This window comes from Lepeophtheirus salmonis, chromosome 5 (genome assembly GCF_016086655.4).
Source record: "Lepeophtheirus salmonis chromosome 5, UVic_Lsal_1.4, whole genome shotgun sequence".
In the NCBI taxonomy this organism is placed as follows: Eukaryota; Metazoa; Arthropoda; class Copepoda; order Siphonostomatoida; family Caligidae; genus Lepeophtheirus; species Lepeophtheirus salmonis.
This window is the reverse complement of record NC_052135.2, coordinates 22,917,914-22,942,622: the sequence shown is the minus strand read 5'-3', so window position 1 is coordinate 22,942,622 and position 24,709 is coordinate 22,917,914. Positions and strand designations below refer to the sequence as shown.

Here is a 24,709-nt window from a genome sequence, read left to right as displayed (position 1 = left end):
ATTATTGCATAGGATGTAACTAGGATATGTGAAAATTATAGGACACTGATTATAGGTTTCATAAGTCCGGGATACACTTATCAAAAGTGAAATAAATTGATAGAGTAAGGGGTTGAAGTTGGTGCATGTATATGCTGTTTTATTTTTAGAATTATTAATTAATATTGGATGGATCCTCTGTTGATAGTCGTAAGTGTGAGAAATGAATACAGTAATGTCGTAATTGGGAAGGATGGGTAGGGTCACAAATGCGCAAGAAATGGAGATCTAGCGCATTTGCTGAAAAGAGAAGCCAATGAGATGTCGAGTTGATGCTGAGAGTTGGGGTGTTGTTATTGACTAAGCATTAGAAGGAGAGAAGAAGTAGAGAGAGAATTAAAAAGAAAGAGTTTGAGTGCCTGTTCTAGCTGTATGGAGTATGATGTTAGATGTAGTAGTTGTGGTCCCTAGAGGGGGAGAGGGAAAGAAGAAGAGAAAGAGAGAGAGAGAGAGAATGAAGTTGGTATGTGTGTGTGTGTGTGTGTGTGTGCTGAGTAGTAAGTAGGAACTATTATATATATATAATTTACTAGGTGATTTTATAAAGAAATAGGATGAAGAATGAATATTGAATACCAAATACTAATTGAATCCAATTGATTGAATCCTATCCCAAGGAAGGTGAATACTGTCTAGTGATTAGGACTTGGAGACTTTGTGGAGAAAAGGTTCGAATAATGTAAATGAGTCGACTGGTGGATTATTTCGTGGTTGCTGGGTACGATGAGGATGGATGTGAGGAGAAGAAGGGTTTTTCTTGTCGGGGAAAGATACTGCAGCGGTTCCCGGAAAAGGATTGGCCTGACTGTGGATTTACAGAAGGGGTTGAACTGTTTTGTCAACCTCGGGGATGGCGATTGAGTTCCCTGAAGGAGGATCCCACTTTTGTGGTCTCCGTGTTTACGGATGTGGAAGGAAGAAGACGGTTTTGTGGGTGTTTGACTTTCTATGAGGCTGTGGTGTGGAGGAAGGATGGAGAGGACAGAGAAGAGAGTGAAGTGGTCTTTCCGTCCAACTCCTCTTCTTTCGTTCCCGGTATTTCAGTTCCTGCGCTGCCCGCAGATACCCTCAAATTTGCCCCCAAATGCCTTGTTCTCATCTCTCCCCATGAATACCCAGACGTCTTTAGAAATATCCTTGGGCTCATCTACACTGTGCATAATGAGTGCCTCACGTCCCCCGGAGGAGAGCGCATCAAAATAGAGTCCCTCCTTGGAAACCTTTTAGGCTCCGTCTATGTTCCACACAATCACAATCAACATCAAGTGAGATTCTCTCTCTCTGGGCTGGACAAAATGTCCCTTCAACCTCCTCTCTACCCAGAAATTCCTCTAACATCAAATAAAGTCGCTCTGCTTTTTAAACAATTAGGAATTCGATCTACATTGACGCTCTTTTGTAGTGCTGTAACAGAGCTCAAAATATTATTCCTCTCAAATTCTTTTTCAAGACTTACTGATTCATGTTTAGCTCTGATATCTCTACTTTATCCTCTCAAATATTCTCATGTCTTCATTCCCATTCTTCCATCTGCATTGATTGAAGTCCTTTCAACACCAACGCCTTTTATCATCGGTCTCCATGCTTCACACCGGCACGAAGTTTTGTCTGATTTGCTCGACGTCGTTGTAGTTGATTTGGATGGTGGATCCGTTTCCATTCCTGAAAATATCCATCTTCAAGATATTTACGAACCTTTATTGTCTAAAGTGCGTCATGAACTGTCAAGTGTTCTCAATCCCGATTTAGGTTTAGCTGACCGGGCCTTCGTAATAAATGGAAACACAAAACATAAACATAAACCTGATACTACCCTCGATAAAGAACTTCGCTCTGTTATGCTTCGTCTTTTGGTTCAACTCTTTGCAGGATATAGATCTTGCTTAACCTTAGTTAGAATTCATCCTAAGCCTTACATAACTTTTCATAAAGCTGCCTTTCTTGGTATGAGAAATCAAACAGACTCAGTGTTCATGAAACGTATAGTAGATTGTATGTTTTTCAACGCATTTGTTGGGGAACGTGGTACCCCTTGGAGGAGAACTGACATATTTGATGAGCTTTATGCAGTCTTTGGAGAACAATTAGCATCGGAAGTCAAGGATCCGTCCAAAGTTTTAAGGAATATACAATCACTCGCTGAAGAATTATGGAGGAATGAAAACCCAGTCACATCTTCAAATCAACCCTATGCTCAAAAAATTCCCCAACCTGCAGAAGGTGCTTCTACCCGTATACATCAGCCTGTTTTCCCCATTTTAGATGAAACATTAGTGGACTCGCTTATTAAAAGAGGAATTGAAAAGCAAAAGTTAGAGTAAGTTTTAAGATGTCAATCCAACCATAATAATATAATCCCTTATTTCGAATTAATTTTCAGAGAACTATCTGCTTCAAACAACGCCACTGTATCAGTTCCTCCTACTGCCATAATGAAATTAGTTCCTATGGGTCAACATATAACTGAGGTTCTAAGTCCTCACAGTATGCTTCCTAATTCGGCCCGTAAACTTGAAGTTTTGAGAAATTGTATAATTTCAATTTTTGAGAATAGGATTTCTGATGCAAAAAAAACATTCCCGGCGGTCATAAGTGCCCTTAAAAGCAAGCAAGCTCGAATTGCTCTTTGTGAAGAATTAGATTTTCAAAAAACTGGCAATCAAGTAAGAATTTTATAATTTAGCTTTTTATATGGATTTTCATCATTTTATTGTTTAGGTTACTTTGGAACATCCTCAATTTGACATGGTAGTTCGATTAATGAATGCAGCATTACAAGACGATTCGGATATGGATGAACATGGAATTGCAGCAAAAATACTTCCTCTTTCAACTGTCTTTGGAAGAAGACTTACTAAAGGCGTTATTCAATATGTTTATACACTTATTCAAGAACATGCAGTTTGGCAAAATCAACAGTTTTGGGAAGCAAGTTTTTTTAATGATGTTCAAAGAGGAATTAAATCTCTTTACCTTAGTATGAGAAAAGACGATAGGAGAGAAGTTGATTTTTCACCGTCTTCTGAAAATGGAGATATTAATCATTCATGTCCCAGAGAATTACTCTCACATAGAAGTCGAGTTGAAAAAGAAATACGACGTTCAATGGTCGAAAATCCAGCAGATCGATCTGTGCTTGAGTTAGCTGCCCAAGAAATTAGGAGATGGGATCTTTTAGATCCAGCTGCTCAAAAGGAATTGATAATGGCAGAAGAATCTACTGTTTACAGTCAAGTCTTTGATTATACTAATCGTATGATTTGTCTTCTTTGTCCGTTGGATGGAAACCTGAATCATAGACATAATCGTAGAAGTAGATATAACGAGGAATTTGAAAATCACAGCAATTCAATAACTAATTCAGTTGCTGAGTCAGATTCCATTGATGCAGAGTCTGGATTTGAAGATCAAGAAATATCGGATATTGGACAAAATGTTATCAAGTTTGTTACGCGATTTGCCGACAAAGTTTGTTCTGAGAGTAATGTAACCGAAGAACACATTCGTGCTGTTAATCAAATGATTCCTGGAACCGTTGCTATGCACATTGAGACTCTGGAAAATGTTGCTACACAAGCCAAGCACCTGCCTCCTATACAAAAACCGAAAATACATCTCCCAAGTCTTCTCCCTGGGGAGGAGCTACTTATTGAAAATGGACTTCGAGTGTATCTTTTGCCAGATGGGAGAGATAGATCTAACAATGATCTCTCGCTTCTCCCAGCTGGAGGGGCCCTTTTCTTAACCAAATATCGTCTAATTTTTAAAGGATCTCCTATTGACCCTTTTGCTGCTGATAAAACTGTCATTCGAACTTTCCCAGTTACGAGTATTATGAGAGAAAAACGATTTTCATTTAATGAATATCTGGGTGAAGTAGACCAACAGCTCAAAGAGGGTATTCAGATTAAATCCAATACCTTTCAGATAATAAGAGCAGGGTTTGATGATGAGGTTACAACAGAAGAAGTAGAAAGTTTTCGTCGTGAGCTTCAAAGACTTCAATATCCTGAACATATATTCCATTTTTTTGCTTTCTGTAGTCAGTATCATGTACCTATTAGTGGAAGTGGCATCAAGAAAGAAAAAGCAAATCAAAAATATTCTACCATCCGTGGGTTTGCATCAAAGACTCTTAAAAATGTTTCAAGAGCTGCTGGAATTAAATCCACTAGTACAAAAAGAAAAGCATCATCAAAATATCTTCTCCCGAGTGTTATGCCTACTATGCATGGTAGACTATCTCTTGCAGAAATAACTAATCACGACAGTAGGATCGAGTTTGACGATTCTTCAACTCTCGGAGGTGCTGTAGGAGGAGCGCCATTAGTAATAGATGAATCAGGTGCATCTCTTCCATCATCAGCCGCAACTTCACCAGTTGTTCATCATTCTATAGTTAATATTCCAAACAATTATAAAACATTAGAAAGACTAAGTGAACGAAGTTATTTTAAAGATTGGGTTCGTTTAGGAATAATTCCATCCGACTATAATATATCAATGAACAATAAATCGAATCATCATAATTCCAATACTTTAAATGGACGAATTAATAACGAGCTTCATTATGATGTTTCCGAATTTCGTGTTAGTACTGTTAATCACCGTTACACCATGTGTCAAAGTTATCCAGCTCTTCTATTAGTGCCTGCAAAAATTTCCAATGATAGTCTAAAAAGATATTCACGTTGTCACAAGCAAGGGAGGCTTCCAACGGTTACATGGAGGCATCCAAACACTGGAGCTCTCCTTCTTCGTGGTGCTGGTTTTCACGGTAGAGGAGTAATGGGAATGTTCCGAAGGCATCAAGAAGGTCAAGGTAACAGTGGAAATAATTATTCACAAAGTGGACAGTCCACTTCATCATCTTCCAACCAAGCAGAGTTGACTAGTTCACTAGAAGCCGAGCAATACATTAATTCCATTATTCAATTAACTCCTATAAAATCTCTTCCTATTTCTAATTGGAGTGGGTCTGAGTTAAGTGTTAATTCACTCGCTTTGGCCGCTGGGAATGGAAATAGCACTAATCGAACAACAATTGATCATTATGCTACTCTTACTCCTAATATGGCCAGGAAATTTAACCCTATCACAAAAGCTGTTGATACATTAACCAGGAATACTCAAGCCCCAAAATTTGGACGTATGAATATGTCAAATATTAAGTCAAGTCATAGAGGATCACAAAATTCTCTTGCTGTGCCTACCATTTCTTCGTCTCAGCTTCCTAGAAATAGTATTGGAACGGATTCTGGAGCTGATCATGTCTTTCTCCACAAGGCTTCACTCTATATTTTTGGTGATAAAATTAAAGGAGTCAAAGTTGAATCTCATCCAAGGACGGAGTTTATTCCATTAGAATTTCCTGATACTCGACGTATACGTGCGTCCTTTAAGAAATTGATGCGGGCTTGCATCCCATCTTGTCCAACAGATAATTCAAATGATCATCAGTCATTTTTGAAACAAGTAGAGGCATCGGAGTGGTTAAATGGTCTTCAAACTCTTTTGCAGATTAGTGGGGCTGTGGTAGATTTAATAGATATTCAAGGAGCATCTGTTATGCTTTGTTTAGAAGATGGGTGGGATATAACCGCTCAAATATCTAGTATTGCACAACTCTGCATGGATCCATACTACAGAACAATAGAGGGGTTCAGAGTGCTTGTTGAAAAAGAATGGCTTGCATTTGGCCATAGATTTAATCATAGAAGTAACTTGTCAAATCCAAATCAGGACTCTGGATTCACCCCCTTGTTCCTCCAATTTTTGGACTTGGTAAATCAAATTCGAATTCAGTTTCCAATGGCCTTTGAGTTCAACGATTTCTATTTAAAATTTATCGCTTACCACCATGTTTCGTGTAGATTTAGAACTTTTCTTTGTGATTGTGAGGCTCATCGCTATGAAGCTGGTCTCCTCGATGACCGTTCTTTTGATGATACTCCAAGCATTCCTCCTCCTCCTGAGACTTTAGCTCAATCTGCAGATGTAAGTTCGGATGAAGAAATATATAGTGGAAGCAGTCGAATGAATCCACCACCTCCTACTTATGAAAGTGCTAATCTGGGAGTGAGCATCTTTGATTACATAGACAGACAGCATGCTAAATCGCCAATTTTTTATAACTTTTCCTACTCTACTTCCTCCGAACTCCATCAAAATATTTTGCGCCCATTTTCATTCATTTCTAATTTAACCATTTGGGATTATTTCTTAGGAGAAGAGTTAAAACATGGTCCTGCGTATGATATGGAATTATATGACCAAGATCTTAAGTTTGAAGAAGACGATTTGTTCTCTGATCGAATTTCGTTAGCATCAAGTATCCACACATCAATGCGCAAGGACGTTGGATCTTCCCTTACTTTTGGGTATGATGCATTATCACAAGTTCATCTTGATTCTTATTCGCAATTATTGCGAGACATAAGTCATTTGGAAAACGAGTTGGGTCAACTTGGAGGATATCATAGGTGGAAATATCATTTAAATCGGGTGGATCTTCCTCCTGTCCTGCCTTCTCCGTCTGACTCTCCCTATGATAAGAGACAAGGAAGATTGATGCATAAACGTTCCACTATGGAGTTACTTTTGCGTGGTCGTGTAGGTTCTGAAAGATCTTCATCAACTAGTTTCCAGAGCGGGGTTCATGGAGCATCGAATTCCAATGGCTTGCCCCATCGCTTCGAAAAGCACCATTACTCCACTCCAACGTCATGTGATTGGTGCAACAGTTTACTCTGGGGCTTGGTTAGAACGGGATATAGGTGTTCTGACTGTGGGTACAATTGTCATGAAAAATGTAAAGACTTAGTTTTGAAGACTTGTAATAAGGGAAGCGGATCTTCCTCTAGAGTCCCTCGTGATATAACATCGGATAACTTTGATCAATTGTTGAGTGGATACGGATCTGCGGAGACTTCAACTTCGGGTAAGGATATGACGGCCATTTCCTCCAATATATTCAATGACCAATGTGGCGAAGAGGAACCTCCGCGATTCAGCGTCTTTGATTCGTCTTCAAATGCTGATGAGCATAACAGTCAAATCATTTGTCAGGGATATCTTTATAAGCAAGCAAACTTCCGCATCAAGGGCTGGAAACAAAGATGGTTTGTTTTAGATTCTACAAAACATCAACTCCGCTACTATGACACCAAGGATGACTTTCATTCTAAAGGTTATATAGACTTGAGTGAAGTGAAAGAGGTTAACGAAGGGAGTCCACAGCAGAATGCTCCCAAAAAATGTGTTAATTTTTTCGATTTGCATACGCACAAAAGAGTTTTTTGCTTTGGAGCGGAAAGTAAGACCGCAGCTAAGGAATGGATTAACAAAATACAAAGTTGCCTTCAATAATAATTATAATATGGACAAAACTTACGCAATCAAAGTTTGGTTTGTTTATTTTTCACGCGATATACATTTAGACTTTTTTTTTTATTTCTTAAGGACATTTTTATTTATTATAATATTAATAATATAATTACTACCTAGTACTATTACTGTTCGTCTTTTTATCAAAATATACTCCCCATGAAATAAAAATATATGTATGTGATATTGTTGATGATATTATTTCGTTTTTAAGGGGAAAAAAAAACACCATTAAAAAATTCAAATCAAACTCTAAAATTATGCTTTTTAAACATTTTTAATTTTTTTATATCGTCTATTACCTTTTTCTTTATTATTACTATTATTTTTTTGTGAATCTTAATTTCAAATATAACATAGTAAAAATATGCAAAAAATAAAATCCGTTTATATGCTTACTCTTATATTAATTATATTATATTATATATATATATATTTACCACACAGTTAATGAAAATAATTATTTTAGTCTTTTTAAAAGCTGTATAGTAATTATAATTTACAATTATTATAATAAATATAATTTGGTTATGATGAAAAGAAAAGAAATAAAGACAAATTAATGATATATCATCAATAAGTAATTAATGCTGCGTTTCTGTTTTGCCTTAAACTTCGACTATTTTAGGAGGGAAATGATGATTATCAATCTAGCCTTATTGTATGTAAATAAAAAGTACTGCATGGCACTTGATTTTAATATATTAATGACATATTAAGTATATATATGTTCAATAAAGAACTAGCTTCAAAATAACTATTTTATTGATCTAAGGTTCACGTCGTATGATAAACTCAAAACAGTGTACAAATAAAGTTATACCCCTCAACATAACATAATTTAAAATAGGTACATAAAAATAAGAAATCCATGACAGATGAAAATAAATAAGCGTCTATTAGATGACTTCGCTACTATAACTCAACTTTGTCAAAATTTAGCTCCATTTTATTCTTAGACCCCTCTTCTTGCCAAGAGAGTGCGACACAGTCTTTCAAATCCTTCATTGGATACTTGGTATCGCATTCAAGTGATATTCCATTCCATACAGCTTCATAGTACTTCCAAAAGTCGGCATTTATACTATTCTCATTCCAAATCCAAGCTGCTACCATACTCATCACGGAAGCCCCAATCTGCTGAGTCTCTTTCCCACTCTTTTTGGCTTTTTGCGCTTCAAGACAGAGAAATCTCTCAATACAGTTCCATTTATTATTCTTGGACATGTAGGAATGCATGGACCAGAGATCTCCTATATGCTCAGTAACTTCATCGTCAATAAATCTTTGTATGGCTGTGACCCTTTGCACTTCGTCAAGTGAGAAAAATAATTTCCATTGAGCGGACTCAGTTAATTCTTTAAATAAGTCTTCGATTGTACTAATATAAGGACTTACATCGAATCTGAAGGTGGTAAAGAGTTTGATGGCTTTATTTACGGCAACACCAAGAGAATAAATAGGTCTTTTGGTATTATAAGCTGGAATTCCTTGAGAGAGTAAGAGACCATTCATTAATAAAAGCCCTCTTTCTGAAGGCGAACCAAAGAGAATTTCTCCCTGTGCAATAATTTTGGCAATCAGAGAAGACAACATCTTCAAAATACCGTTTTTATAATCCGAGTTCTCCATGGAATCAAAAAACATTTGTGCGTTCCACTCGGATTCTTTTTTTAAAAACTCTACAACCTTATCCACTGATGGATTTTTGATGATTTCAGGAAATTGTGATACGATTCGTTCTCCGCTTGGAGTTCGAAAGAAATTCATTGTCATGTTATAAAAACTATCAACATACTCAGAAGCCACGTCGGATTCAAAAATGGGTAGAAAATTATTGTGAATAGATTTTGATGTGTGTCTAGTAATGAAGCCAAACTTTGTTGCAAGCTCAACAGCTTTGGTGACGGCGAAAGTAGGATTATCCTTTACAAAACTCAACACTTTGTCAACAAATTTAAGATCTGTTTTTCCAGATAGAACATAGCCCATGAGTTCCATCATAACTACATTGGGGTCTTTTTTCTTCTTTTTACCCTCATTTTTAACTTTTCGCTGAAATGTAAGCTTGTGCATAGCAATTAGGGCATCTGACAATGGTACGCCAAGTGGAATGGCTTCTCGAATATCCCTAAATGGAATTCCATTTTTAGTCAAAATGAAAAACTTATCCAGGAGTACACCAAGCTTGGAAAACTTGTTATTTCCTGGCTTAGTGAAATCAATAGTATGTATCAGCTCTAAGACCTTATCCTCTGGAGGAACATCATACAGATTGACTTCTCGATATTGCTTCACAAATCGATGAACATCCTTCACACCAGTGGAAAAATTGCTCTCATCCGTTTCAACAGAATCTATGTTTTCCTCTACTAATGAAATGTCCAACTCTTCGTTGGAAATACTTCCGAAGAGACAAACAAAAATTATGGCGTATATCCTAATTGACATGATCTCTCTTCACTCATTCACCATGAACTGTTCAACATGAGACGTGTTATTCTATTCAAATACCGGTCTATAGTTTATCAACAGTTATTATTAGAAAAATATCACCTTTGTTTTCTTTCAATGTATATATATAACATAAATATACGTACCTACATAATATGTATACTTCAGGTAGAAATACAAGAGGTGAGATAAAAGTGAAGAAAGAAAGAAAACCTTAACCATATATTCAACCTGAAACACAAAGTTTCTCTTTTAACATTCATTGCGCTAGTCCACATCATCTTAAGGTGCCCTCGAATTCTTCCTTTGCTGTCTGCTGCTAAACCATTTTCCTACTCTCTCTCACACACTCTTTAACGTTGCAATGATTCTATCATTTTCTAAGAATTATAATATCTATGTCTAAGACATATTGTAATTTTTATGTCATTCTGCAGTTTACTATCTGGTGCAGGTAAGTACAGCCCTATGGGTCATGACTCATGACCCATGTCATAAAGTCATACAACTGTTTGTCTTTTTGATGCAAATATCCATTGAGTCATTCCATTTAATTGAGCTAAATTTTGTTAAGGGGAAATGTATAAGCTCTTACACATATCAAAAATTAATCTTCAATGTTTTTTTTTAGGTAAAATATGATTTTTGTTTTAAAAAAAAACGTATGAAAGGGAGGAATTATAATAGAAATTACGATAAGAGCTTCAATTAGGGTACATTAGGTGTATTAAGTAGGTAGAGCTAGAATCAATGATAAGAATTTTTTTTTGTTATGCTTAGTTAATAAATAATAAATATCTACTAATTTTTAGAGGTAAAGTATGTTTTTAGAAAAATATATTCGTAAAAACAACCAGGGTTGTGCAATCTGCAGCCTTCGAAACCATTTAATTTGTCATTTTCTACAAATAAATAAGTTATAGACGAGGTCGGGAACCCATGGCTCGCGAGCCAGATGTGGGTTCCTTTGATGACTGCATCATTTAAAAAAAGGAAGGTAATTAGGGCAAATTATGGAGCAGAGAAAAAATTGTATTTTGTTTAAATTTTTTATAAAAAAAATTCCAAAAGCAAACTTTCCTGTTTATAGTTCTGATTTCCTTTTGTGTAAATGAACCATTTTAGAAAAAAAATGGCAAGGAAAAAATTGCAGTGGAAAAAATGGCAGGAGAAAAAAAAAAGGAAACGTGTATAAGTGGAAAAAATGACAAGATTCTTTTAAACTGATATAATATCCGTCAGTATCACCAATATAATATAGATTACGTTGAAAGAAAAATAAATGAACAATGGAAGAAGTCCTAATGACTTAATTTTCCGTTATCAATTATAATATCATTAGACATGATAGATTATTCATATTTGACAAGACTCTTGGATTGACGGACAAACATTTGCATAAGATAATACTAGGCAAGAGCAGCGATTTCCACTTCGTTATGATCCAGGATGTGTCGGAAGAAGAGGCGGTTGGCTATGGCGCGACAAACCACTGAGAGGATTCGGTCAGGTAGTCAAAAGATCGAGTGTTTGGAGAGTGCGAGGAAAACTTTAAAGCTCAGTACAGTTGGAGCAATCTGAAGTTGCAATAGAACGATGGTCTTCGTCTCTTAATAAACCTTCTTGGTGATACTGACGGATATTATATCAGTTTAAAAGAATCTTGCCATTTTTTCCACATATACACGTTTCCTTTTTTTTTTGTCCTGCCATTTTTTCCACTGCAATTTTTCCCTTGCCATTTTTTTTCTAAAATAAGCTGCATTACATAGTTACCTAAAGGACTCGAAACTGTTTATCTAGGACTTTGAATTCATACTTCCAATGTATCAAGCCAAGTTATGGGAACCATAAAAATTGACTTATAGGCTCTTTCAACGAATTATTATTTGTATTTTTCTCGTATGATACAATTGTATTTGAATATGTAACTACGTTTGTAATAAATAATAATGGTCCTCAGTGATATTTATCAAATAATAGGAATATTACAACTCTAAATATTCATTCATTTCAACTTAGAATGAGAATCTGGCTCCAACTTCATTAACATGTAAAACAAATATTACTGTAAATTCCTTTGTCAGTGATTAATTCTATCAATTTATTTATTTATTAAATAAGTGTAAATACATATGTAATGACGACAGAAATGGTTCTTAAAAAATGTATTCAATACTCATGTAATTATTTAATTTCGTAAATTTAGGTACGTATGGTTGAGGCCAACTCCATGGGAATGTTTCAGGCCCTCAAAGATTTCAGGTGCCTTATATTTCTCTTAACAGTATTTGTATTTTAAAAGTTTGGCATTTGTGAAACTGTTCTGTCTATTTAAATCTAGGTTTACGTTTCAATTACAGAGAAATAAAATCTTTCTTATTTCTTTAGATCATTGTTGGTATTATTCCATTTCTGGTGATCTTACATACACTAATAATTTTTCACAGGGCGTGAAAATTTTCGTTTTTTAATAAAATACGTATCATCAAATTAGTGATTTTGATCGTTATTTTCGGCTTATGGATGTTTAAAAAATGCTTAATTTTCAACTAATTTAGATCAAATATATATCCATGGGAAAAAATCAAAAAAGTTGCTAAAGAGGATTTAGATAATCGTAAAGGTTACATCTATCAATTTGTGACAAAATATATATGTTTACATCTTAGCATGAATATGATACGTTAGTTATTATTTTAATGTTGAAAAATATCAAACATAATACACACAAATAATTGGATAAATGGAGCGACATATTTTTAATTTATATGTTTTTTTCATATTCTTAGATCGATTTTCATTAATTAAAGACAGAAATACTTACATGTTCTTTAAGAATTAGGACAAAAAAAGGGATCCAAGATACTTTATCCTCAATAAGAGATGCTCAAATTCTAATATCTACGGGAATGATGGCAGATTGAAACTTTATCTGAAGAAGAAAATCAAAACAACTTGAGCCTAAAACAAGTAGATTTGACTCCTTCCTTGGGTGGGGAATCTTATCAATCTATTTGTAACAACTGAATAGATTCAAGAATTGAAACTCTGAAGGAATCCGTTCACGGAGAGCTTGTAATTTAATTATTTCAAATATAGGATTATTTATTACAGGATCATTATGAGATATTGAAATCATATCCAATACAATAATCTTGTTGTGTGTTTGCATTTACAGCCTGATAAAATGTAGGATCACTCAAGAAATAAAAAATCGAACAAAATCTTAAAAGATGCATATTTTTTTAATACGGTTTTTTAAAATAAAATATGGAATAAATTTATGATATTCCTTATGAATATTATGCGTTTTTATTAGCGGACGGACATACAAACATACACGTACTTTAATATTATATTATTTATAGACAGTAGATGTCTGTCCGTCCGACTTTGGTTTAGCAAGTGTATCTTACTAATTCTTACTATGTGTATAATAAAATAATTCGTACTAAAGGGAAAGAAGAAAATTAGCGAGATTCTCTTCGTATTCTTAGTATATACAAAATAAAATAATTCGTAATAAAATATATAATACGGGTACATCCTAGTCTACTATAATATAATATTATAGTTGAATGCCTGTCTGCTAATAGGGTATTTATTTCATAAACGGAGACAGACACAGGTCTTAAACATAAAATAAAAGTTGGTCAAAATTATGAGTTACTTTTGAAAAATAAGCAATGTAAGGTTGCGTGAAAAAATGTTCCGAAATTAAATATAATTATATATTTAAGAAGATTAAACTTAAACTTGAAATACATTAAATAATTATTGAATGTATTTTATAGTAAATATAATTGATTAAGTCATCTTGTCGACTTATTTTATACTTGATTTCAGAACATTTCTTTCACCTAACCTTGTTTATTGCTTATTTATTACATACTCCATAAGAAAAAAGTTAAACTGAAAAAATCAACTTTTTTTTGACAACAAATCTTTTGAGATTGTTATATAATGTTAATTTTTTAGTTTTAGCTTAATATAATGCAATTGAAAAAAATATGCAAAAAATATTAGCTTCCAAATAAGATCACTCATTTTACTTGATTTTTTTTTAGGATTGGATAAGTTTTGTAGGAATTATATTGAAGATAAATTAATAAATATTTTATTTTTTGAATTCTGAAATGTTATTTAGCAAATGTTATTACCTTTTCATATATATAGTTATTTCACATCGAAATCTGTCTTTTTCGTATTCTACAGATTACTTAACAACAATAAATGTGGGTTTTAGCTAGCGGGCGTTCCAAGACCTGAATTTTGTGGCATAGTGAATTATTCAATAATTGTTTGGAATTGTTCACAAATTAACAAGAGATAATTCGAATTCAATCAAACAATGTTGAGAACACTGACAGTAGGAAATAAGTGGACATATCGACAGCTGTCAACAAAAAACTGTGTAACTTTTTTTATTATTGAGGTTTCGCCATGCTCAGGTGGAAAAACTACGTTCACAACTAAATCTACTCACTGGCAATAGAGCAGGTTCTAAAAATTAAAAGGTTAAATCATAGTGGTTAGTAGTGTTGAGACTCGGTCCAGCAACGAAATTATTTTTTGGTTCGGTCTTTAGTAATTTTTGCTATACGAATTTGGACCACGGTCTCAGACCGTAGACGGTTTTTTTTCGGTCTCACTCTGTAGATCAATTTTGATTAGGTATCATTCTATGGACCGATTTTTTTCGGTCTCATATATTATGAGAAACCAATTATTTTTTTTCTAGATCAACTGTCATTCATTTTTTTCAAAAAAAAAAATTCAAAAGTGCACGATCAGTTCTACACGTAAGTATACTACTCTGTATACATAGAAGAGAAAATTAATCTGAGCTATCTCTGTTTAAAAAAAAATATATAACCAGGACTTCCGGACTGAAGCCCAACAATAGTGATTAGAGTCTCTATTTCCCTCGTTTTATAACTTTTAAACAGTTTTCTAGCCTGCTTTAACTCCCTTTTTTATTTGTTAAATTTAAATAATAGGTTTTTACAAGTACATATTCAAATAATTTCTTCCTATAGAACATACCTGTCTGTATGTCACCCTAATATCATTTTAGTATACTACTTCTAAGAGAAACGTTTCTCCGTCCCAGCAATGATCGTGTCTATGATTGAAAGGAATACGTCAATCCTATATGCCCACATATTGTCGATTCGAGCTTTTTGTCCACGTGTGCATAAGTAGAAATAACAATATTTTCTAAAATATATAAAGCTTGGGTCAAAAGAACCATAATTCCGTATGTAAACTATATAATCTATGTAACACAAAATATTTTATTTCTAACAAACTGCCACTATTTTAATCCTTTCTTGCGACGGACATACATATCTTCATACGGGAATAATGCATGTTATTCTAAAACATGTCCCTATAGTAAGTTCCAACTTGTACAAAACCGCTACTTGTACAGAATATTGTATATATCTCTAAGCAGTAAACAAAACATGCAATATCATACATTATTTATTTTCCGAACGTTTCAGCTGATGTTAAGAGTAGTGTTCCAATACTGGAGAGTATTTATAAACATTTAATATGATATCATTTGAGGTGGCCTTTGAATAAGGATTTGAATTCATAATCATAATAACTAATTGCATTAATATCATCCTTACCTTGAAAAGTAAGAGAGAAAAAGAAGGAGAAAAGTCATAATCACGTTAAATCAACACTCATCTTTGCAAATAAAGAGCATAACTTTTTTTTTGTATTTGAGATGCTTTTATTTACTATATTAAATGTTTTATACAATATACGAATACACATATTAATAAATATTGCGTCATTCATCCAAATAAATTTCCTTTATATATTTTAATTCTAATGAATATGCTTGGACAAACCCCTAAATATTCAAATTCCTTGTATTTTTCTTAACTGTGTTGTTGTTGGTAAGCAACTGTAAAACCCATATGAAGTGCTACGTAGTGATTTGAATGCCAAATATTCTCTCTACATTTTTCTTTTCATTTTTAAACAAATAAGATGGGTTAATATGATATATTAAATGTTTAAAGATTAATTTAATTTTAACATTAATTCCAAAAACACATTCTAATTTTGAGGGGTTGATTATCTTTCCTAGAAATTGATCATTAATCCTTTAGATTAAAAAAAAATATAAAATAAATGCAAGTAAATGCAATTTTCAAAGAGAAAAAACTCAATATTTGTATCCTGTTGCTCTTGATCTTATAAAAGAAAAGCCAAATCCAAGGAACGTATCTTGTTTATGACCTACATACGCATTATCACTTAGCCTAGAAAAACAAGCACTGTTTATATCTTTTTTAATGACATACCTTTGAATGAAGTTGATTATATGTAGTATTGATTGGTATATGGGTGCTTTACTGGTACTATCCAAATTGGTATTAGAACCATGTCAAATAAACACAGACCCACCGATAACGTAAATCCTCAAATTTCATACAATATTACCCCAAAAATTTTGTCCGCAACCTTTTTACTTAAAAATTATAAATCTCATTTTTAAGATGTTATGTGGAGAAAATCCTATATTTTTTAAACATCTGGAAAAAGAAATCGTTTGCTTATTTTTTAATTTAATTAAATTAAACCTTTCTTACCAAAACTCAAAAATCGTCGATTTTATCAACTTTTGAAAAAAAGAAAAAAAAAAAATTGGTTCTAATTTCAAAGAATCAGAAAATTATGACCGTGAATGAATCTAGTAGGCGTTATAAGTAGGGTAGTAAATTCTAAGTATTTTGATCATGTAAAAAAAGAAAACGAAAAATAACATGGTAGCCCTAATAATTTGAAGAATGTTTGAGAGTAGCTGAGTTGTATTGACGTTTCTTTATATAAGCTGTTGAATGAAGGAAATAAAAACAAGTTCCACATCGTAGCAAGCAAGTACATAAGGAGAAATTACTTTGTTTTAGATCTTCAATTATACTCAGAGTCCAACAAGGACCTTCACTTATAACTAGAGTTGACATATTTGTAATGAAAAAACTACCTTTAAAAATTAAAAAAGGAAAAACAATTATTGCGTGTGCGTCATATAACAGGCAGCTCATATCAACTATGATCTTAATTTAATAGTACCATATGTCTCCCTCCCGCATTCCCCTCGCGTGTTTTTTTGTTTTTTTTTCATTACAAATTTATCAATTCTACTTATAGAGGGCTTATGCTGGGCTACCTTTCATCATTCAATACCACACACTCTCGTAGTTACCCTATATACTTATATGTTCTCTCCTTCCTCAAGAATGAAAAATAATTACAACAGGTTTAGAAGAAAAAAACATTGTTCATGTTGCCAAAAACAAAAAACTCGCACGCTAAAAAGTGTTTATGATCTACAACCTTAGTTATAGGGTTAATCTATCAAATCATTTTCTTGTCACTTTTGCGTACATTTATTTCCTTACAATTTTATAGTACACTTTATTTGAAAAAAAGTCAAATTCATATTTTTATTTATATTTTTGATTAAAAATCAAAAAACTATAAACGCAAACATCTATGTATGTAGGAAGGTCTGACTTGATATTTAGACAAACACGTAATTTATTTGCATATATGTAGATTGTAGGTATATTTAAAGTCAGGTAAATATCAATTATGAAATTATTATGTCATCTAAACAATAATTTTCACTACTTAATTTTTACTGAAGGAAATAGATAAAAAATAGTAGTGTGTGCCATTCAAGACCCCTTTACTCTAGACCCAGACTAAGAGGGATCCAGATGAAGTTTATTATTTTTATTTTTTAAATGAATATTTGCAAACTGGTAGCTTTAGTCTTGACAATGATATGAAGAGTCTATACAATGACTATGGATTGGATTTTTGTAGAGAAAAACCCATTTTTGTTATTCGAAAGGGAAAAAATGGTTATTGTGTGTGCCCTTTCTTCTTATTTGCTCATTCTATGATAGATCACCATAATGTTAACATCTCCCTTTGAAAGAAGAATTATCGCTTATTAAATGCAAAAGATTTTCTTCTCTATAGGAGTAATTTATCCCCCCCCCAAAAGTCATATATCATGAAGCTGATGTTAACAAGAGTCTTAATTTAGTAATACTATAAGTCTCGCTTCCGTTTTCTCCTCGCTCTCAAAAAAAATACAGTCCTTCATCAAAAATAAAGTAGTACTACTTTTTCTTATGATTATTAATCTAAAATATAATGAATTGATATTTGAACTTTAAATACTTTACATTGGTGGGCCTGACATGATTCGAAAAATGCCCCGAATGCAAACTTCACCACTTGTGTCTCCCAAAAACAAGCATGGTCGATTAAAACGGAAGAGGCGAATTTAGCAATGGCCACCTTCCTAGGTTCTATTCTTCGGATGTTGAGAACTGGTTCCGGAGAATTTAACTTGATTTTGCGTTGAGGGGGATTTGTCATACCAAAGTGACAATAAGTGAAGTGAGGTTTTTCAATATTATTACTATTAGTGAGGAGAATCTCACTTATGAGGGAGCAAAAAAATCCATATTAGTCCTATATGGGCTATCTAGAACAGGGATATTTGAGAGCACAATCAATACTTACAACTAAGAATTTAGCAGATATGTGTACGGCTGCGAAGGAAGTCACAAGCACTTCCATTTCTACTGTTCAGGATCCATCTTCTTCTCCCAATGTCGCACCTTTGATTAAGAAGATACTTAGTTGAGCTTTTTCGAAGTCCTCAACATCTGCAAAATTTAAAAAAGTATGTTATTATCATACAAAATTTGGATTGAATGCAAAGATTATAAATAAACAACTATCAATACGCCATTTGGGTTGTATGAGTACTTGAGAATACCGTTTGGGCTTAGAAACGCTGCCCAGAACTTACAACGACTCATTGATTCTGTTTTAGGGGAATTAAAAATGTCTTCGAGTATTTTGATAATATATTGATTGCTTTTACGACAAGGATGAACATTGGCAGTACATAAACGCAGTTTTGTTGCAGGTTAAAACTTCCGGCTGGGTACTTTCTCTTAAAAAATACGAGTTTTCCCGAGACTCTGTTGAGTTCCTTGGACATTATATTTCACCGGAGGGTTTTAAACCTCTTTCATCGAAAGTTGAAGCTACTGCAAGAATTTCATCTCCAAAATCAAAAGATGATTTACAGAGATTTTTAGGCATGGCTCAATTCTATTCACAATTCATCAAAAATTTGTCAAAATGGACAGTGATGTGATATCCAGGTTTAAAGAAAAAATTTAAATTCATATGGAATGATGAATGTGAAAGTGCTTTTCACGGTATAAAACACAGTTTATCCTCAAGTACTCAACTTTCATTCCGGGAGTTACTTCGCCTTCAGGCTTCTTCCATTTGTTTTCAGGTAGATGCATTCTTCTAGACTTCTCTTCTTCTTGGAGAAGGTGACTCTTGTTCCCCCAGGAGTAACCCAGAGGGAAACGTTCAACAATCGTCTGAGCAAGGCTGATTACATTTTCGTTAAAAATAAGCTAATCAGAGAATCTCTTTCTCCAACCTTCTTGGGTCCTTTTAAAATCCTGGGAAAATACGATCGTCATTTTAAATTGAACTTGGGCGCCAAAGTCGACAATGTCTCCAAAGATAGACTCCGTCCTGTTTTTGGAATCGCCAGGATCCTACCAGAATCTCCAATTGTGCGCTGTACAAGATCCATTTTATAAATTAATACTGTTAATTATATTGGCTGCTTGATTATCTTTTGCTTATTTTCTTTTGTACTAGACGATAAAAAAAAAGGAAACTTTTATTTTATTTTTCTTTCGTCTAAGGGGGAATACTGTTGAAGTAGATTTGATCAACTTTTCCTTCTCCTTTTTCTTATTATTATTAATCTAGAATAGAATCAGTAGATATTTGAACTTTAAATACTTTACAGCTATATCTTGCCTTCCTTGACTGTTACTGTTAGAGTACCGCTATTATACTCTATGACGTCAAAATATGTCTGCCTTGCCTAGCAGTCGGTACAGTACATCAAATTGGAAATTCTAGTTAACCCGATTACATGGTGGTCTAACCTTGTATTTCTAATAACCTTGACCTAAATAAAAAAAATGTTTTTTCAATTGAATATTTTTAATCTGGTAGCTTTAGACTTAGTCCAAACGGAAACGGATTTTTTTTTCTTTGTACATTCATCTGCACGAGGCTCACGTTCCGTTTAATCTAAAAATATATTTTTAGATTAAACGGCTTATAAAGCTTAAAATAACTTTTACAATAAGAAAAGGCGTTAGTTTTACACCCGGAATGCGCTCATTTTTCTCTAATAATAAGATTCCCATTTACATTTTTGAATGACTCAGATTAAACATATTTTTAGTAATGTAGACGCAGAACTTTTTAAATCCGAATAAAAGGACTACAGCATGGTTTTGAACACATTTTGAGCATTGGTATTTATAGGTGCTTCAATGGGAATTATTTTTTGTCCAATGCATATTTTTTGCACTCTAGTCTAAATTCCCGAAAATTATATCTTATCGGAATCTTCAATATGTGAATACATGAAGGAGGCTTTTATCATAAAATATTGAATTAATCACGGTAGATTTTTTTCCCCGGAATTTTTTGAAATCCATCATTAAGACTGACTCAGTCAAATGCTACATACAGTATAAAATTATAAAAATAATGCAAAATTTTATTTATTTATAGAAGCATGATTCATCACTACATGTGTAGACGTTCAAAATCCATCTTAACTTTCAAGATGGAGATAATAAATGTGTTTTGTTGTTCTTATTTAGAAGTAAATAATCTTCTGTCTTAAATTTGAGGAAACTTTCCAGAGTCATTTAGATTGAGAAGCGTTTTTGTAACAAAGAGAATAATATTTTATGAAAGTTTGTAACAATGATGTCAAAAACAAGGGAATCCATGGGACAAATAATGCGAAAAAGTTAGCTGATCTCCCTTGATGTATGTATGTTTCAGTTGGGTGATTATTGTGTATAGAACTACTACCTTTTACGTAGATACTACAAGTAGTATGTAGTTAAAGAAAAAAGAAAGGAAGATGAATTACAGTACTAGAAGAGGATGATGTTTTATTTTAAGTCGTATGACGTTGACTTACAAATATGTATTTGATGCCAAGAGAAAATTGTATTGAGTCTAATAGAAACAACGTATATATGTATGTATGTAGGTACATTATTACATATTATTATTTACAGCATTGAATATGAAGACTCATCAAGAGAAGACTATAAAGGAAGAAAAAAAAGGAAAAATAATATGTAGTTTAAAATGGAAGATGAAGAAAAGAAGAATATCGATTTAAAAATTTCCCGCCTGATGATCTTTGAAAAGACGAAGAGAAGGAAGGAAGAAAGCTTCCATCTTGGGAATCTGACTCACAATGTTTGACATTTAAAAAATATTCTCTCACTCACTTTTTCATGGATTTATTTGAGTTCACGTATTGAAAGGCCTCATACATTGCTTTGATACCTTTCATTGATTTTTAATCAATCAACTGAATGTAAATCTTTTAGAATTATTTATTGATACATAGACAAAGAATTTAATTGTTAATTCAAGGTTCAACTGTCCGTACGTAGTAAGCGCCTGATAGTCATTTATTTTATTTTTCTTACTAAATAATAATATTCTTAACAGTAATTTGCTCTTTAAAAAAATTAAACTGAAGAAAGGGCGATGAGGATTTTCTAGAAGTATCCGATTTTTGCCAAGGTGCACCTACTACTTATTTCTCTTATTAGGTAGAAAAACCTGCTCAGGAGATATCAGTTCATCATTAGCTTTGCTACAGTTCATTTGTTATATCTTGAAATTATAAATTTGATTTCATTTCTTTAAGCGTAAATCCGATTTATCAAATTAATTATTAACAGAGTTTCAAAATGCCTTTCAAAGCTCCAGAGTCTCCCAAGTGCCCCAAATGTGGACGATCCGTATATGCTGCTGAAGAAAAAGTAGCTGGAGGTCTTAAATGGCACAAGGCTTGTTTCAAATGTGGTAAGTAGATGAATCATTTAATTGTGTACGGGTCATGCTCTCTACAAAAAATAAGCAGAACATTAGAGAGCAGGTCAATTCATTGACCTGTACACAGTACATACTTACTTATAGGTATATATTCTTCATCTCTTTCTTGTTATTATTATTATTATTTTTGTAACTCATTACTTTAAATCTCTTTTAAATATAAAAATGAAACTTTTAATCATTGACCTTTAACCTTTTATGTTGTATTTATTTCCCTCTTTCAACTTATTCATTATTCTAATTATAACTATTAATATCAGAAACATGTAACAAATTATTGGACTCAACAACATGCGCTGAGCATGATAAGAAACTTTATTGCAAGACATGCCATGGACGACACTATGGTCCTAAAGGTTATGGTTTTGGAGCTGGAGCAGGAACACTAATGATGAATTCATCTGGTGGACCCGTTCAGTAAGTATTAGAGTATGTACATTGACGAATATCATATGACGAGTCAAAATGAAGATGAGACTTTCAGTATTTGACCCTCATTCCATTCCCTCACCGTATTACCCTGATAAGTGATTATCATTGCTCCCATAAATGAACTTCTATTTCAGAGAAGAACCACAGATGGCCTTCAATAATGGAGCTTCTCTAAGTCAAGCTCCAGAAGGGGAGGGATGCCCTCGTTGTGGTGCTTATGTATACCACGCAGATCAAGTTTTCTCTAAGGGACGCGCCTGGCACAAATTCTGCTTTAAATGCTCTGCATGTAGCCGAGTGTTGGATTCTCTCACTGCCTGTGATGGCCCAGACAAGAATATATACTGCAAGGTATGCTACAGAAAAAGCTATGGTATTCAGGGCTATGGGTTTGGACAAGGAGGACCAGCTTTGCTGACTGGGGACATGGCTGAGAAGTGAGTCTTAATTTGGAAAAAAAAAAAAAAAAAAAAAACTCAAATGGAATTTTGATTAAACTTTTTTCCCGACAGTGGCAACAATCCGAAGAAGTCACAGGGAGTAGATACAACTTCCATTCCTGCAAAGAGTGGGGAAGGATGTCCCAGATGTGAAGGAAAAGTTTTTCATGCTGAGCAAATGTTTTCTAAGGGAAAGATTTATCACAAGGTGTCGTACAAGCATGAAATCCATTTTTATTATACTTATTAATTTTTTTTTCTATAGAAATGTTTTTCATGTAAAAGCTGTAAACGCCCATTGGATTCGATTCTCTGCTGTGATGCTCCAGATGGAGAAATCTACTGTAAAGGATGCTACGGCAAAACCTATGGTGCTAAAGGATACGGATATGGGGGTGGAGCCGGTGTTTTGCAATGCGCCGATGTGTAAGTCCTCGACTATATTTTACTTTAAACTATTTTAATACCTGCAAATAAATTTGAAGCGATAGTCGAAGCAATGATCGACCCAATCTTTGTACAAACACTGCAATTATTACTGGCACTGGGAAAGATGCCTGTCCCAGGTGTGGAGGACAAGTGTTTCATGCTGAAAAAATGCTTTCAAAAAGAAACGTGAGTTGTAGTTTTTTTTTTTTTTTTGCATTTCGAGTAACGACTACGGGATTTGTATTGCCACTTCCAGACTTTTCATAAAAGCTGTTTTTCGTGCTTTGAATGTCGTCGTCCTCTTGACTCGACTTGTTGCTGCGATGCTCCTGAAGGTGAAATATTTTGCAAGCAATGTTATGGAAAGAACTTTGGACCCAAAGGCTACGGCTACGGAGGTACAGGATCAGTTCCCGCTCTCATGGCCCCTTCAACCGTAGGAGACTTTAATGGAGAGAGAATACAGTTGAGTATTGTTCAAAATTGAGTTTTGACTGCATCTTCATTTTGAGACTTTGTCAACGAAGTATCATGACATTGCATTTTTAAACAATAGCTAAACATTATTTCCTTTTCTTCATTACATACAGAACCGACTTTCACCCTCAAGGACAAATGACAAAAGGGACTGATGGAGATGGTTGCCCTCGTTGTGGACATTCTGTCTATGAAGCAGAAAAGATTCTTGGTGCCCAAAAGTGTTGGCATAAACGCTGCTTCACCTGTGCAGTTTGCAATCGGCATTTAGACTCCTTCACAGTCAATGATGGCCCTGATGGAAACATTTACTGTCATTCGGATTACTCTGCTAAATTTGGTGTTCGAGGATATGGATTTGGAGGAGGAGCTGGAGCTCTTCAAACCGTGAGTAGTCACTTTGCCAAGACTGCATAACAAACTAAGTGTCATATATTTTCCTTCATTTCTAGGAGGGATCAAACATGTCTCAAATCGTAAGTGAATGCGCTTTCATGCTCCCTTGAAGAAACAAATTAAAAAACCAAACAAGGCCTTTTGCATTGAAAAAGACTTCACAATACATAACATGCTATTATTATTTTTTGTTTTTTTGTTTATCAACCATCATTTTTTGTTCGTACTTACACACCTCTTCTTTATTTCATTGAGTCAACACTTTATTCATCATTGCAAGTGGGAGATTTTCTTTATATTAATCATACATACGTACAGTTATTCTTTTTCTTGAAACAGAAGTATTCCTATCCAAAAAACAAACAAACCTAAAAAAAATCCGTTTCCTCTTTACCTATTTTCCTTTTTTAATACGACTACTATTTCTACTCTTTATTCCAACCCTATTTTTATAATCTAAATTTTATTGAAAATTGATATAAACATATACATATTATGGCTCTTGAGAAAAGGACCCAAAAATTATACATTATTCATTGTTATACATACATAAATGTAATATTAAATAAATAGGATGTCTCACATTACATTACAAATTTAATAAAAACAGTACAAAAGAA

At 33.7% G+C, this 24,709-nt stretch overlaps 3 protein-coding genes across 5 annotated transcripts; 2 read left to right on the top strand and 1 right to left on the bottom strand.

Annotated features, from left to right (window-relative positions):
- On the top strand, positions 1-7,823 carry Sbf (SET domain binding factor). Of its 2 annotated transcripts, XM_071888406.1 has the most exons (4): positions 404-536; positions 587-2,356; positions 2,420-2,702; positions 2,758-7,823. In XM_071888406.1, exons 2-4 carry the CDS (start codon positions 723-725, stop codon positions 7,405-7,407), a joined length of 6,567 nt encoding a protein of 2,188 aa, XP_071744507.1. In that variant the 5' UTR covers positions 404-536; positions 587-722; the 3' UTR covers positions 7,408-7,823. The 2 variants fall into 2 exon arrangements, with proteins under 2 accessions (XP_040568639.1, XP_071744507.1); XM_040712705.2 differs by having other exon boundaries at positions 1-2,356.
- A 349-nt stretch (positions 7,824-8,172) lies between these two features.
- On the bottom strand, positions 8,173-10,172 carry LOC121117720 (uncharacterized). 2 transcript variants are annotated; one of them, XM_040712201.2, is made up of 2 exons: positions 10,026-10,172; positions 8,173-9,943 (listed from the first exon to the last, which is right to left on the bottom strand). In XM_040712201.2, the coding sequence occupies exon 2, from the start codon at positions 9,874-9,876 to the stop codon at positions 8,341-8,343; it is 1,536 nt and encodes a 511-aa protein (XP_040568135.1). In that variant the 5' UTR covers positions 9,877-9,943; positions 10,026-10,172; the 3' UTR covers positions 8,173-8,340. The 2 variants fall into 2 exon arrangements, with proteins under 2 accessions (XP_040568135.1, XP_071744521.1); XM_071888420.1 differs by having other exon boundaries at positions 10,030-10,135.
- Positions 10,173-20,835: 10,663 nt separating this feature from the next.
- Mlp84B (Muscle LIM protein at 84B) lies at positions 20,836-24,709 on the top strand. Its single transcript, XM_040712381.2, has 10 exons — positions 20,836-21,032; positions 21,081-21,885; positions 22,176-22,332; positions 22,482-22,784; positions 22,860-22,995; positions 23,053-23,213; positions 23,273-23,402; positions 23,473-23,681; positions 23,807-24,080; positions 24,146-24,709. Exons 2-10 carry the CDS (start codon positions 21,771-21,773, stop codon positions 24,197-24,199), a joined length of 1,539 nt encoding a protein of 512 aa, XP_040568315.1. The 5' UTR covers positions 20,836-21,032; positions 21,081-21,770; the 3' UTR covers positions 24,200-24,709.

Coding starts and splice junctions, on each gene's coding strand:
- Sbf (XM_040712705.2), top strand. CDS start 723: ATGAGTCGACTGGTGGATTATTTCGTGGTTGCTGGGTACGATGAGGAT. Junction 2,357..2,419: donor ATTGAAAAGCAAAAGTTAGA/GTAAGTTTTAAG, acceptor ATTAATTTTCAG/AGAACTATCTGCTTCAAACA. Junction 2,703..2,757: donor TTCAAAAAACTGGCAATCAA/GTAAGAATTTTA, acceptor TTTATTGTTTAG/GTTACTTTGGAACATCCTCA.
- LOC121117720 (XM_040712201.2), bottom strand. CDS start 9,876: ATGTCAATTAGGATATACGCCATAATTTTTGTTTGTCTCTTCGGAAGT.
- Mlp84B (XM_040712381.2), top strand. CDS start 21,771: ATGCCTTTCAAAGCTCCAGAGTCTCCCAAGTGCCCCAAATGTGGACGA. Junction 21,886..22,175: donor CAAGGCTTGTTTCAAATGTG/GTAAGTAGATGA, acceptor TATTAATATCAG/AAACATGTAACAAATTATTG. Junction 22,785..22,859: donor ACTGGGGACATGGCTGAGAA/GTGAGTCTTAAT, acceptor TTTTCCCGACAG/TGGCAACAATCCGAAGAAGT.